The sequence below is a fragment of the Alosa sapidissima genome, chromosome 8, assembly GCF_018492685.1.
Source record: "Alosa sapidissima isolate fAloSap1 chromosome 8, fAloSap1.pri, whole genome shotgun sequence".
Classification (NCBI taxonomy): domain Eukaryota; kingdom Metazoa; phylum Chordata; class Actinopteri; order Clupeiformes; family Clupeidae; genus Alosa; species Alosa sapidissima.
Genome location: NC_055964.1, coordinates 37,169,511 through 37,186,200, shown reverse-complemented (window position 1 = coordinate 37,186,200; position 16,690 = coordinate 37,169,511). Strand labels below are relative to the sequence as shown.

Genomic DNA, 16,690 nt, shown 5'->3' with positions numbered 1-16,690 from the left:
CTAAAAACTGTACTTGGCTGAAAAAATATTTCACAGGGGGTACATCACTGAAAAAAGGTTGAGAACCACTGCTCTAGTGGTCCAGCAGCAATGGTCCTCCCACTCAGAGCCTCCTCTCTGTGTTGGGTTCTAAAGAGCCTCCTCTGTGCTGGGTTCTAAAGAGCCTCCTCTCTGTGTTGGAGTCTAAAGAGCCTCCTCTCTGTGCTGGGTTCTAAAGAGCCTCCTCTGTGCTGGGTTCTAAAGAGCCTCTTCTCTGTGCTGGGTTCTAAAGAGCCTCCTCGGTGCTGGGTTCTAAAGAGCCTCCTCTCTGTGCTGGGTTCTAAAGAGCCTCCTCGGTGCTGGGTTCTGGGAAGTGTTACCGCTGCCTGAAAGCCAGAGAGAGGCTGAGGAAAAGCTTCTACCCGCATCTTGAATGAGGATATGATACACATGACATGATAGCATTACTTGTGCATGTCACAGTACTTATCTTCTAGCTTATCTTCTTGTTTCCTTTGTTAGGTTATACTGTATGTATAGATATTGCATTGTTTAGTTTATACTGCTGTTTTGCTGCTGATGGACAGCAACTCACTCTCTCCCAGGCAGTTCTATATGCTCTGCTCTCTCTCCCCCCCTCTCTCCCTCCCTCCCTCTCTCCCCCCCCCCTCTCTCTCCCCTTCTCTCTCTCCCCCCCCTCTCTCCCTCTCCCCCCCACCTCTCTCTCCCCTTCTCTCTCTCTCTCTCCCCTCTCTCTCCCCCCCTCTCTCTCCCCCCCTCTCTCCCTCCCTCCCTCTCTCCCCCCCCCTCTCTCTCCCCTTCTCTCTCTCCCCCCCTCTCTCCCTCTCCCCCCCACCTCTCTCTCCCCTTCTCTCTCTCTCTCTCTCCCCTCTCTCTCCCCCCCTCTCCCCCTTTCTCCCTCCATGTCATTAGTGGCGTAAAGTGAGTCCCTCTGACGGCCAATGGCAGCCAGTACGCTATGAACTCTGCACTTTGTAGAGACGACATTATGCACAGTATTCCCAAACCCAGTTAGTGTCTAATTGGAATCTGGACTGACGAGGGGAACGTAGCAGAGCAGAGGAACATGGGGAACGTATGGAACAGAGCAGAGGAACGTGGGGAACGTTGAGAACACTACGTCAGGGCTGGATGGGACACTGAGCAAGTATTCTCGCTAACCACAGGCCACGCCATGCTACGCAGCAGCAGACACATAGAGAGAGAGAAGAATGGAGAGAGAGAGAAGAATGGAGAGAGAGAGAGAAGCGTGCAGCTATTCGGAGAGGAACTGTCACGTCTGATGTCTGAGTGTCTTGATGTTAAAGACTGACACAGAACTTGTCTCACGCCTGATGTTAACTATTCATGATTACTATACACACATCACATCTGGCCCAGATCAGGCTCATGTCTGGCTCAGTTCTGGCCCTGATCTAGTGCAGGTTGTAGCTGGCTTGAATCTGAGTTCTATTCCTCACAAGACCATCTGCTGTTTCACCAAAGAGCTCTGGATACTGATGAACTTCAATTCATAAAAACTAATTGCTAAAACACCCCAGAGATGTGAGTACGGTCCCTTTATGAAATGAAGGATGGGATGGGTGCCACACTGCCAATAAGCAACGTCCTCAACAAATCCCTCAAATCCTTTTTTATTTTAAAGAACCAACTCCTGCTTGACTGACTAATATTATAGTCATGAAATGACTTAAGGAAGTAATGGAAAAGCCACCAACTATACTTTTATCAGAAGTTTTATTCAGAACATTTCAGAGTAGAGAGATCACATCTTTTCTTGAGAGTTGAGGCAGACTTTATGTCACATCTTTTCTTGTTTCATTATTTCTTTCTTGTATGATGAGTTTTTAATGTTGAAACACACAAACATTTACATTTTTCCACATTGTATTCATTTCTACAAAATCCAATTCATAATTATAATTCTTTTTTTTTTAATCCTGCTGATTATATTGCAAATATGACAGAGGAGAAATAGCCTACGATTGTTGTTCTTCCAGTTAACTGATTTCAGGGCATGTGCGGACAATATGCTCTGCTGCGTCATGGTCACCTCAGCGTGAGTCTGTGGGTCGGAGATGACGTCTGGCGTGTGGGCAGCGGAGGCAGCTGGACGTCGCCGCTCTGGCATCTGGGCCCTTCAGACGGACAGGACGTGCTTGACGAAGGAGGTGTAGTTGATGCAGCCGTTGGCGTCCTCCTGACCCTGCATCAGCCGGTCCACCTCGTCCTCGGTCATCCTCTCCCCGAGGGTGGCCAGCACGTGCCGCAGCTCGGCGCCCATCACCGTGCCGTTGCCCTCCTTGTCGAAGACGCGCAGCCCCTCCACAAAGTCCTCGAAGCTGCCCTGGTCCTTGGCGCGGGAGATGTGCTGGAGCATGGGCAGAAAGGTCTCGAAGTCCAGCAGCTCCACGTGCATCTTCTCGGGCTTGGGCTTGCCCAGCACGGTCAGCACCTCGGCATTGGTGGGGTTGTGTCCGAGCGCCCGCATCACGTCGCCGCACTGCGCGTACGTGATCTTCATCTCGCCCGCCGGCGTCTCGTCGAACAGCGCGAACGCCTCGCGGAACTCCTCGATCTGGTCCGGCGTGAAGTCCAGTGGCACGCTCTTCAGGTCCAGCTCGGGCTTGGGCGGCTCTGGCGGGGGCACTGGGGCGGCCGGCGCCGGCTCTTCCTTCTTGGGCTCCGGCTTCTTGACCTCGGCCTTCTTGGGTTCCACCTTCTTGGGCGCCATGGTGTGGAGAAACGCTACTACGCCGCGTAGAGAACCGAGGGAACAGAGGAAGGACACGGACGGAAGGGCAGAAGGAGAGAGAGAGCGAGAGTGATGTCTGCACGGAGGGAGAGAGCCATCCCCACGCTCTTATACCGGGGAGATAAGCTGTGTGTGTAGGGAGATCAGCTTTATCAGCCCGCAGGCCTTCAGCACTATAAAAGGAAGAAAACAGAAATAGAGTAACAGGGTTCTCTCCTCACGGTCTAACACAGCAGGCCCACTCCCGCACACACACACACACACACACACACACACACAGACAAACACACACACAGACAAACACACAAACACATTCCAGTGCTGCCCTGTCCACCACTGACTGATAACACAGCAGGCCCACTCCCATAAAGCTCTCATGAAAGGGAAGGTTTTATCAAGTCCGCCCTCTCAACTGACCTTCTTTTTGTTTTCTGATTTTCTTCATTGTCTTGCCACAGAAAGTGTCCATGTATCTGTGTGTGTGTGTGTGTGTGTGTGTGTGTGTGTGTGTGTGTGTGTGTGTGTGTCGTACTGGAGGACATGGGTGTATGGAGGCGGGGGGTTGTCTGGGTACTTCACAGAGAGATATGAAGTATACGTCTGGCATCTAGCGCTCAACACGCGCACAAGTTCATTCAAAATGGACACCAGGAAGCCAACCCAGCATGCATTGCCCCATTGAGAGTTTAGTACCAAAAGACGACTTTGAGAGCAGTTTTTTTTCTATGATGGCATTTTCCAACTACATAAAAATCCAAAGGATTCTTATCACAGTTAAGACACACACACAGGTACACTCACACACACACACACAGCTTCCCGCTGATTGGCTAGCATGCATTGTGACAGCTCTTTAATTAGTTACTCAGAGGCATGGCTGACTGGTTCACTTGATAAGGTTCAGATAGTGGATGGAGGTTATTCTCAGGACTGGCACCCCAACCTGCTCCCCACATAACTGTGACGCAGTCGCTAAAGTGAGACTTAGTGGCCATTTCACTTCTCAGAGCCATTTAAGGTGACCAGTGGCAACGGCATCCGAAGACAAACATTTTAAACACATGTTTTTCAAACATTTTAGCAGCCACTGATTGATATATTTAACTCCCAGGTGTGTGCAGTTTTCAGATCAGTTCCAAAGTCAGTAGTTTCTTCCTTTAATATACTGAGGACAACTGAGCTGATTCACTGTGTAGAATTGTTTTATAATATGTTACACATCTCAGTGAATATCTTTTAAACTTTTATTTATACATATTATTTATTTTATTATATGTTACATATCTAAGTGAATATCTTTTAAACTTGTATACAGATTAATTATTTTGTAAGATGTTACACATCTAAGTGAATATCTTTTAAACTTTTATTTATACAGATTATTTTATTTTATAATATGTTACATTATCTAAGTGAATATATTTTAAACTTTTATACAGATTATACAGCAAAGCTAGCGAAGCGGTCATATAGGGATTGTCAAAGTTTTTTTTTTTCCCCGTCATCTACTTCCTGAATTTTTGGTCAGCGATACCCGGGACACCGAACCACCGGGGCACATGAAATTTGGTGGGTGGGTGGATGACAAATAAGCCTGAAAAAAGGAATTTAAAAAAAAAACTTCAAATATCATCCCTAAAAAGTGTTTATATGTGTTGCTGTGAAATATATATTTATATGTGAATTTGTCATGTTAGTGCCTAAAATTGTCATATGGTGTGACGTGAAAATAATTTGAAATAAAATGAAAATTAGATACTTTTTTCTACTTTAATTTATGTCACTGTACATTTTAATCATGTTTGCTTTGATATGCAACATTTCCTTGTGAATATTTAGAAGAAAAACCTAACATTTAACAAGTTATTTTGTCAAGGTGGAGAATGCTCCTAAGTGTAACTAGATATTTTAGCTTAATTCTGATATTTCTTGTAAGAACTCACTCAAAATTCTTGAGGTTCTTGCAGATACCATTTCCTTTGTGTGCTATTGATGTTTTAATGATTTTTCAATTATAAAGTCTTTTTTTTTGTGACATTATTTAATGACCATGCCAATTACTCCTGACATTCTATTGTTACTTCCTGGGCCCCCCGAAACCCAAAAAAAGCAGTTTTTCCTAAATAACTACTTGAACCGTGGCACCGAGGATGAAGACATTTTTATGGTATGTTGGTCTCAAGGGCCCACATCAACCTAGCCCATAATCACTCATTTGTGATTTGCCCCCCCCGGTAAAAAATGAAAATGAAATATCATTCTGCTGCCCCTCTCTTCAGTTAAGATGTTCAGAACTGCACCAAATTTTATGTGTATGATTAACCTGACATTCTCTGGGGGTATGCCAAGTTTCGTAGAATTTCATCCATGGGGGGGTCTAAAAAAATTAAGTTATGTGTACATTTCACTCATTGGCCTGTAGATGGTGGAATTAAGTTAGTGACTGTTCACTCATTGGCCTGTAGATGGTGGTGCACACATATACACACGCACACACACACACAGGTACGCACATATAGGGTGACCAGACGTCCCGAAAAATTCGGGACAGTCCCGATATCCAAGCAGTTGTCCCAAATCCCGAATTCTGCCCTAATTGTCCCGAAAATTATACTCAATCAGAATACGGAGTAGTTATTTTCTGATAAACATTAAAAACTGTCCGTAGAGAGTCTGAGTCGACTGCATGCAGCCCCCCCCCGACGGCAGCTAAGTGTCTGGATGCAGCCCGGCTACTTTGTTTCTTTTTGACGTTCTATAATTAGGCGCGAATATGCACTGATTTCGCGAAGCCGAGGACATTGTGCAGGCAGCGCAGCAGACAGAGCCAGCGTGTGTGCAAAAAAATACGTCGGCAGTTCGGCCTAATGTCCATGTCGTTTTAACATAATCTACTTAATCTAACAATTATTTTGTATTCTTACTTAATGACCCATAATTTTGGCAAGGCTTGTTATTAGCGTTAGGCTATTATCCTTATTCTGAAAGGTCTGATTTGCACTGTTACACAGTCATTGTTTTTTTTTTTCTTTCCCACAATGACATTTTGAGTTCATGATTTCTCTGTTGTATTTTGAAGCAGACTTGATGTTTGAATAAAAATGTGTTTTGGTACAGGTTTGAAAATTCGCTGTAGGCCTACCCCCCCCCCCCGCGCGAAAAAAAAAACGGTCCCGAATTTCAGCCAATCTCATCTGGTCACCCTACGCACATACCATCAGTATCAACAATCAACAATTACAACGGCCGATACATAATTACAAATTCAGTAGGATTAAAGGAAAACCAAATATCCATCATAATAATTTAGCTGCATTTCCAGTATTGGCGTCACATAGTCGTTTGTCCACCAGATGGCGCATCGTTGCAGTGAGACGTAATTTTGTTGGAAGTTAATCTAAAGTGGGTTGGAAAGACACTACGCTTCCTACAAGGACAAGACTGTAGTTTACCGCAGAGAACGTCTAATAAGGGTAGGATGATTTCTGCATCACATGTAATTCCCAATTCTTCTTGAAGCCGAAATAAATCTGCGAATGTTTATCGGACATGCTTGGTTTTTACTGCAGGTAGGCTACGTTAATCTTAAGTTATATCAATAACCTAGAGTAGGTAAAATAATGTTACCATTAGCATTGGTTGAGTGATAGAGGCCAATTTCATTATTGATGTATTTGTAGAAAACCATAAATGCGGTTATAGGCTACCAAGAAAAATTGATAACAGCACTAATTGCATCTTTCGACTGTCATCTCATTTGCTTATAACCATAACCTAGGCTACTAACAGGAGCTAAGTGGGTTAGCCACAACACGTTCGCTACGTGATGGTTTTCTAATGGAAAATATAGGCTACCTGAAAGATAACCTGATGATGCAATCCTCTATTTTCAAAGGTGATTCAAGTAAGGAAGAGCATGGCTCACAGTGTGTGTGTGTGTGTGTGTGTGAAAGTGTATTTGGGCTACAAGATGGCTGTTTGGGATTGTATGCGTGTGTGTGTGTGTGTTTGTGTATGTGTATGCCTGTGTGTGTGTATGTGTGTGCCTGTGTGTGTGTGTGTGTGCCTGTGTGTGTGTGTGTGTATGTGTGTGTGTGTGTGTGAAAGTGTATTTGGGCTACAAGATGGCTTTTTGGGATTGTATGCCTGCATGTGTGTGTGTGTGTACTGTATGTGTACAGGCCAGGCCAGGACAGCTTCCTAGGCTTTAGGAGGAAAAGCAGCGGGAAACTGGACACACAAGCTGCAGGCTTTGGAGTCCGATCAGACTGGCCGGACCTAAATGATCTGTGCAACAGAATGTCAGTCAAACTGGAATGGACACGACACAACTCAGACACAGCACCACAGGCATCTGATGCAGTTGTCACAGACCCATCTGTAACAGCAGAGGCTACTGTATATCACAACGAGGCACAACACACACTACAGAATACAACAGCAAGGAGATTCCTTCTTAACATAAAACAAACAGACACCAAACAACACTGGACTGGACTCAGAATGCAGGGAAAGTTGGCATGTCTACACTTTGTCGACCACTCTGTCTCACACTCCATGTTTACAAATGCCGCTGTTGGGGAGGACATCCTCTGTTTCACTGTCAAAGCCAGACTGCAGGTGTTACCCACCAAATACAACCTTGCACTATGGGACCCTGCAATACCTTGCACTATGGTACCCTGCAATACCTTGCACTATGGGACCCTGCTCCTTCTGTACAAAAGCATAGTCCAGCCCATCCTCCTCTACTGCCTTCCCTGCTTTTTCAACATGCTAACTGCTGCCAACAGAAACAGACTCACACGCATCACTCATACCGCAGCCAAAGCAATAGGCCTCCCCACCCCTAATCTATCAGATCTCAACAGTAAATTCACCAAGAACAGAGCACAGACCATCGCTCATGACCCCACCCACCCCCTCAATCCCTTCTTCATTCTGCTTCCATCAAGACGCAGATACAGGGCTATGGGGTGGAAGCGAGTACGCTTTGGGAAAATCTTTGTGCCCTCTGCAATAGCAGCACTGAACAACACACAGCGGTGATGGATCACTGTGCCGCCCTCATTCCTCTGTAATGTCAACTGGTGATGGTTTTCCTGTTTGTATCGGTGTAATGTGATGTATATGTGCTGTATGTGTGCTGTTGTGATATATGTGCTGTGTATGTGCTGTTAACATCTATGTGGGTGGGGTATGTGGTAACAGGGTGGTGGGTGAAGAACCGTAACTGTGTGTATCTATGTATTTCATGTCTGTGAGGCTTGTATGGTATGTGAAAACAAATTTCCTATGTCTGGACAAATAAACAAACTACCTAACTAACTAACTAATCCACCATCCACACTGTATAATGCACTCAGACTCTGACCATCACCTCGAATCAGTTGCCCATATTGTCAATGGCTGTACTATGTACAAAGGACTTTATACTGCACGCCACGACCGGATTGTTGACCTTATTGCTAGCACTGTTAAGGATGTACTTCCAGATAATGTGACCATACAAACATTCGCGTATTATGCCAGAATGGTTTAACAGCTCCGCTGATGTGTTTTGTAACATCCCTAACACCCCTGATGTTGTGTTTTTAGACCGAGACAGAAGGGAAGTACTTATACTTGAAATAGGATGTGTGTACGATCTCTACATGGCTTTTAATGATAAAATCGTGAAGTACCAACCTATACGGACAAAACTATGTGATCTAAGCTATCAATGCAAGCTAGTGGTGTTGATCTTTGGCAGCTTGGAGCATGTCCACAATCTTGTTTCCAGTGGGTTAAGGCTGACAGGGCTCTCCAGCAGAAAAATAAAACAGCTAGCAAAGTTTTGCTCCATATCTGCAGTTATAGGCAGCCTTGCAGTATGGCGCAGGAGATGATTTTTGTACCCCTGAATACCGAGTGACAAAGCCCTATCTTATCTCTTGAAATATTTGAATCCTGTCTGTTGTAATATGATTTGTGGATTTAAATAAAGAATTAAAAAGTGTGACAGATGGCTTTTTGGGATTGCAAATTCCATACTGGTCAGCAGGGGGGGCTACTTGCTTGCTTAAAAAGATCTCCTGCTTGTTTCAATCTATTAGCACGAGAGAGCACGAGAGCCATGCATAAAAATGATATGATAATGAAATGATAAGTCATTTATCAGCCATTATGCACTGTTACTAGTACTACTAAAGTACTCTATAATAGACGCCCATGCATCCTAATTAGGCTCATTCCTGACATGTCTGCTGTTTGGGATTGTGTGTGTGTGTGTACATGCATCCTAATGACTTCCCATTCTCTGTGAAAGAGAAGGGAGTTCACAAATGTAATTAATTATTAGAGTGATTTGAATACATAATGAATACAAAAGTCATGTATCAACAAACTATAACAATAAACATTTATGTATATGTTATGCATGTAAATTATATCTAAATGTACACAGTTAAACTAAAAGTGTGTAGTTAATTTGAATTCAAATGAATAATAAAGTGGATATTTCACATTGCTTATTTTCACGCTATTAATTTGAGTGCAAATTCCACGACTGCAGGCAGAGGTGGCCGACTGGACCGTGTGCCTGAGGTAACTATCCTGAAATGGGGACGCAGGAGGCTGAGCACATGGACACAACTCTCAAGAACCCCAGCATTCCGCTCAGGAACCCCAGCAGGGCCCAGCGTTCCGCTCTGGAACCCCAGCAGAGCCCAGCGTTCCGCTCTGGAACCCCAGCAGAGCAGAGAAACATTCCGCTCACTGCAGCACTTCTGCTTCAAACCTCTCAGATTTGCCAGTTCATACATTTTCCTTCAGCCCCTCAAAGGTTTTCGTGGAGATGTGTGTGTATGTGTGAAAAAGAGAAAGAGTGTGTGTGTGTGTGTGTGTGTCCCAGTTGCCCTGGGAAAGATAGGTGGTTTCCAAAGATGGTTGATGTGTGTGTGTGTGAGAGAGAGAGAGAGAAAGAGGGAGAGAGAGAGAGAGAGAAAGTGTAAGTGTTTAAAGCGTAACTTTCGCCAAAATGCATCCTAGGGTGTTTTTGTGAATGTACCCGAGTCAAACTTTCGTTTAAAAACATAATTATGTCTGAAGCGCCACTTTTAAGCTCGTCCTGTTGTCCACGTTGACGTTTTCGGGTCAAATGGCCTTTTGAATGGGAATCGTAGGGGCACTACTATTTTGATACAAGATCGCGTCAAAATCGCTATTTTTAAAACACTAAGAAGGCTCGACATACATGTAACATAAATCGAAGTATCATCAGTGTCTCTACACATGAGCATTGAGAACATTGTTCGTGTATACATAGTTTACTAAAAAGAAAGGTTTTGGACAACTCACTCCTTGGCTGGCAAGATGGCGGTGAGCAGAAAAACCAAGTGAGTTGTTCAAAACCTCTTTTAGTGAACTCCGTGTACACCAACAATGTTCTCAATGCTCGAGTTCATGTGTAGTGAACTCCGTGTACACCAACAATGTTCTCAATGCTCGAGTTCATGTGTAGAGACATTGATGATACTTCCATCAAAGTTTCATGTTGTGTCGTAATTATGCTTTAAACAAAAGTTTGACTCGGGTACATTCACAAAAACACCCTAGGATGCATTTTGGCAAAAGTTACGCTTTAAAAGAGAGAGAGAGAGTGTGTGTGTGTGTGTGTGTCCCAGTTGCCCTGTCTAAATGACATTGTTGGTTCCCCATTAGCAGTGAGCAGGAGCAGCTCTCATAAGTGAGTCAATGACTCAATCTCTGGCTTTTAGTACCCCCCTTACACACACGCACGCACACACACACGCATTTAGTGGCTTTCAGTGAAATAATCAGCCGAACTCCTCTTCAGTTCGGCCCCATAAACTTCCTCACACTCATTAACACACACACTTAGCACAGCAGAGTCACTGAGCACACACATACACACTTAGCACAGCAGAGTCACTGAGCACACACACACACACACACTTAGCACAGCAGTCACTGAGCACACACTTTTTCCCGCAAGTTTTTCCCCTGAAGTATGACCCTTAAGGCTTAATTTCTTCTTAGGTAAGGGGTTTATTTACGGGTGTTGCACAGAATACCTTAAATTGTTTCTTTAGTTAAGGGATTCTGCATTGAAAGGGATTTACCGTCACGAAAATTCTATTGAGATTGTTCAACAGCTGTAACTAGCTGGCTAGTAGGCTACTGTAGGTGATGTCGTTAGTTAGCAATCCACCGAACACAGTGAAGTTTAATGATCTTACCATTCATCTCACCTTAAGAAAATTCGCTGAAATTATCCAGGTAGCAAGTAAAGCATGTTATAGACATGAACTGAGCAATACTAGCTGGCTAGTTAGAAATTATTCTGACTGTCATCAGTGCGTCATGTAAACCACACAATAGAGCTGGTAAGTCCCGCCCCTTCCGCTATCCCCGCTGGACCTCTAGATTGAAAAATTGTTAATGCAAGTGAATGTGAGAAAATAATTATTTTCTGGTCCCGTTTGAATTTTGCCATGAATGTCAACATATGTTGTCTGTGAAATTTTAATATAAATTTTCGTGTAAAGAATGCTACAATTTAGCGGGTAGAAGTTTGATGCGGTTAAACTTTGTGTGAGAGCACTGTGGACTACAGCTTTCCCCTGTTAGCGATTAGCTCACGTCACATAGGCGACATGTAGTCTTTCTCGTTATGTCTTTTCCACAACTGCTAGCCGAAGAATCATATAATATACTGTCAAACACGTAACATGAAAAATTATGTTAAAAATTCACAGACAACATATGTTCACATTCATGGCACAATTCAAACGGGACCAGAAAAAAAATATTTTCTCACATTCACTTGCATGGACGATTTTTCAATCTAGAGGTCCACTGGGGGTTTAGCGGATGGGCGGGACTTACCAGCTCTATAACAATAAGGCGTGTTTCTGATAGGCCTATTTGACAGAGTAAGCATATTAGCAGAGAGGTTTTATTTTAAATTGTATAATTTTCAAAAAAGTATAATTATTGCAAGTTGCACTACTTTTTGTATTGGTTTTATACAAGATGTTTGAAATTTGCACAGTAAAAGTTCGGTATTTTGTCTTTGCATTCTGATTAGATTCTTCAATAGAATCATGAGTGGCTCTTTGTAAACAGCATAATTTATTAATCTGGGGCCATGCAAAACTGCATTACCACTAGTGTGGAGTTATTCTACATCATGACAGTAAAATTGACTATCCTTAGTCAATCTACTGCAGCAATTCCTCTCTAAACCTGTAGAAACACACACACACACACAATACACCCTTATAGAGCCTACACATACACACAATACACTCTTATAGAGCCTACACACACACACACACACACACACAATACACCCTTATAGAGCCTACACATACACACAATACACCCTTATAGAGCCTACACACACACACACACACACAATACACCCTTATAGAGCCTACACACACACACACACACACAATACACCCTTATAAAGCCTACACACACACACAAACTACACCCTTATAAAGCCTACACACACACACACACACACACACACAATACACCCGTATAGAGCCTACACACACACACACACAATACACTCTTATAGAGCCTACACACACACACACACACACAATACACTCTTATAGAGCCTACACACACACACACACACACACATTACACTTATAGAGCCTACACACACACACACACTCTCTTATAGAGCCTACACACACACACACACACAATACACTCTTATAGAGCCTACACACACACACAATACACCCTTATAGAGCCTACACACACACACACACACACAATACACTCTTATAGAGCCTACACACACACACACAATACACTCTTATAGAGCCTACACACACACACACACACAATACACTCTTATAGAGCCTACACATACACACAATACACCCTTATAGAGCCTACACACACACACACACACACACCAATAATCTCTCTGTCCTTGTAGTGGCTTTACAATGCTCATACACAAAGCAAACATTCCCACTTCCCGTTGACAATAATCAACAAGTCCATCATTGTACATTTATGAAGATTTACATAACATCACAACAACCAGAATCAAAACAATACTCAGGGGACACAATCAACTCTGTAAGGCAACGTATCGGCGTTTGTCCGAATTATGACCTAAGACAAGCTTATTACTTAATCACTGTGGTTGATTGCGCAGGTTATACCACTTCATCCACAAAACAGTTATGTGAGTTACATACAAATCTAAACTGGCAAATTATCCAAATCTGGACACATAAAATGCAGCCTGTGGGTTTCTAGTGAGGGTTTGGAGTGCTAGCTCAAGGGCATTAGTCTGAGGGAAGGAGATGGATTCCCCTCGATTGGATCTGCTGTTCTGCTGGGGTGTAGGTGTCCATCCCTCAGACAACTCAGGTGTACTGATCTTAAATTTCCCCTTGGGGATCAATAAAGTATCTATCTATCTATCTATCTATCTGCACCAATGGGCTCTGGACATGGGACTAACTAAGAGCTGAACCTCTGACTGTAGAACCCTTATATGTCTATCCTTGGAGGTATCCTCGGTGGTAAACATTCTGATCCTATTCTAACATTCTTACATTTTAAAATAGCCCTATAGTTTTGTTTTTCAGGGAGAATGAGGAGGAACCATGGGGCCTATGCAGCCACACATGATTCATACCAGGCAGCAGGGTGGGCCGGCCCAGCTGAGGGCCTGATCTGGCTAAGGGTCCATGACTACCATGGAGATATTATATGGAACTGGAGAGAGGGAAGAAGTGCTGTCCCTATTCACCTCAATGGCCCATACTAGGCTAGTTAAGTCAATGGCAGAGGCTAGGCTAGTTAAATCAATGACCGTTGCTAAGCTAGTTAAATCAATGACCGATGCTAGGCTAGTTAAATCAATGACCGATGCTAGGCTAGTTTAATCAATGAATGATGCTAGGCTAGTTAATTCAGTCAAATATTAAAATGGCGGCAAACTTACTTACTTCCAGCCACATTTTCAGAAACATGGCAATTAGGTGCCACATTTTGGATGATCACATGATCATGATGTCTCCCATGTGAATTAGCTGATCCTCCGCGCCCTTTTGAATGGGAGTCGTAGGGGCATTACTATTTTGATGCATGATCGCATCAAAATGGCTATTTTTAAAACACTTAGGGCCCTATCATGACATTCTAAAGTGCATCGTCACTCGTCAAAAGCTTATTCAAATTTAGTAGGATGTCCAGTCCACATTGGAAGGGGTTTCGTTATCAAACGTGGAGCGCATGGCGCAACAAGGTGTTCCTAGGTTTTTTAATCAGTCATATGGGTGTGTTTGGGGCGTAACATCATTTAAACCAATGAGACTGACATCTGTCATTCCCTTTAACAGCGCAAAGCGCGATATGTCAAATAAATGCATCGTATTTTGGCATTCAACGGCGCATTTGAAGGAGGCTGCTTGCGAGACCGTATGGAATAATCATTCCACTAAACCATGCTTTACTAAAACTTAGCATAGCCTTCACACATTTGCACTCGTCTATAATTTGAACTCATTGGCAAAGTGAAACTAACTTCACCAAGGTGTCAGTCAACGACAAGACGCAGTTATATGCAGTTACTTTCAATATTGACTGACAATGGGTTACCATCGAAAAAATAGGCTGAAAAAAGCAACACTTACCCAAATATTACTCAAACGACTGAACAAAACAACATTTATCCTGCAGAGGAGTTGCTTATATCTTGTGACAGTGCTTCTTCAGCTGTGCTCCATACGTGTCTCTCGCCTCTCCCCTAATCCCTTTTAACCGTCATTACAAATTTGCAAATGATGGTGAATAACTACTCATCATGAGCATGGACGTGCACTGGTGTGCGTTCATGAATGATAGAAGGATGGTGCGTGCACCTGACAATACAACTGTTGACAATGCGCTCTTAAAATAACATATAAACAACTCGCCATAGACTTCTGACCAGGTGTACAATAACGATTTTTAGACAATGTGCCAGGCCCCTCCCTAGATTGTTAATTGCCACACCCCTGGGCGCATTGTTTAAAAAATAAACGTGCAAAATACCAAATTAAACTTTGCGCGGGTGGAAAACGAGTTTTACGCCATGCGCCAGTGTGCAAAATACAGCCCTTAGAAGGCTTGACACAACATGAAACTTTGATCTAAGTATCACCTTTGTCTCTACACATTAACTCGAGAACTCTTGGCTGGCAAGAGAAAAACCAAGTGAGTTGTTCAAAACCTTTCTTTTAGTAAACTCTGTTCACACAAACAATGTTCTCAATGCTTGAGTTCATGTGTAGAGACACTGATGATACTTCAATCAAAGTGTCATGTTGTGTCGAGCCTTCTTAGTGTTTTAAAAATAGCCATTTTGATGTGATGCGATTTTGATGCATTAAAATAGTAGGGCCCCTACGACTCCCATTCAAAAGGCCATTTGACCTGAAAACGACAATACGGTCAAGCTTAAAAGTGGTGCTTTCGACATAATTATGCTTTTAAACGTTTGACTTAGGAACATTCCCAAAAACACCCTAAGTTGCATTTTGGCGAGAGTTACGCTTTAAAGTTGGTGGTGGCTAACAGGGATGCTAACTGGGCTAAAGCTAATCCTCTAAACACTGACCCCCTAACTGGGCTGAAGAATAATGCTTGTTATGGTTCACTGCTGGAATAGGGAGCCACATCTAGGGGCAGGTTTGAGAATCACAAATGACCTCTGTGTCACCACCATACCAACAAGATGTGTTGCGTGTGTGTGTGTGTGAGAGAGAGAGAGAGAGAAAGATAGTATGTGTGTATGTGTAACTATGAGTAGGTGTTTATGAGTATGTGTGGGTTTGTGTGTGTGTAAGAGAGAGAGAGAGGAGTGTGTGTGTTTGCGTATATATGTAATTATGAGTGGGTGTCTATGAGTGTGTGTGTTTGTGTGTGTAAATGTAATTATGAGTGGGTGTCTATGAGAGTGTTTGTGTGTGTGTGTATGTAATTATGAGTGAGTGTCTATGAGTGTGTGTGTGTATGTAATTATGAGTGGGTGTCTATGAGTGTGTGTGTGTGTGTGTGTATGTAATTATGAGTGAGTGTCTATGAGTAAGTGTGTGTATGTAATTATTAGTGAGTGTGTGTGTTTGTGTGTGTGTGTGTGTATGTATTATGAGTGGGTGTCTATGAGTGAGTGTGTGTGTGTGTGCGTGTATGTATTATGAGTGGGCAGGCGCAGGTGTGAGCCACACTGGCATCCTTGGCCCCTCCTTGATCATTATCCAGGATGCTGCAGGGCATTCCATCCGTCAGACTTCTGGTGCTTCAGTCTGACAGGAGCCAGCTGACCAGCACACCAGATAATGAGGCTCTTACACAAGCGTGTGTGTGTGTGTGTGCAATTATATCAGTGTGTTTGTATTTGTGTTATTGTATGTGTGTGTGTGTGTGTTGGTGAGTGCATGCATTGCGAGTGTGGTTGTGTATCTGTCTATGTTTTAAACCAGAACTAGTGAACTAGTACATCTTTCACTTCCACATCTTGTCTTTCACATTCTTATCTCTAATTGCTAAGATGTGTTAGTAGGCTTGTGTGTTTGTTGTGTGTGTGTGTGTGTGTATGTTTGTGTGTGTGTGTGTGTTTTCTAAGATATTAACAGTGTTGTGGTGTTGGTGTTTCTCCTGGGCCCGCACGGTTCAAGGAGAATCTCTTTCTTGTGGTCAAACGCTGCCTGAGGGGCCCTGAGGTGAGAAAGAGGCACTGGCTGGACCCAAACACACGCACACACACACACACACACAGCAGCTGGGTCCAGGGAAAAACACGCTGGCAGCCTTTGCTCGCTTGTTGGCAGCCCTGATTGGTGACATTCTCCACAGGCCAGTGCTATGCTATTAGTGGTAGGATTCTCCACAGCCCAGTGCTATGCT

The 16,690-nt window shown here is 43.4% G+C and overlaps 1 protein-coding gene across 1 annotated transcript; it reads right to left on the bottom strand.

The window, feature by feature from the left end:
• Positions 1–1,720: 1,720 nt before the first annotated feature.
• Positions 1,721–2,859, bottom strand: cmlc1 (cardiac myosin light chain-1). Its single transcript, XM_042102313.1, has one exon. The coding sequence runs from the start codon at positions 2,732–2,734 to the stop codon at positions 2,141–2,143; it is 594 nt and encodes a 197-aa protein (XP_041958247.1). The 5' UTR covers positions 2,735–2,859; the 3' UTR covers positions 1,721–2,140.
• Between the last annotated feature and the right edge of the window lie 13,831 nt (positions 2,860–16,690).

What these genes read in the sequence shown, in the direction of transcription:
- cmlc1 (XM_042102313.1), bottom strand. Translation starts at nt 2,734, where the DNA reads ATGGCGCCCAAGAAGGTGGAACCCAAGAAGGCCGAGGTCAAGAAGCCG.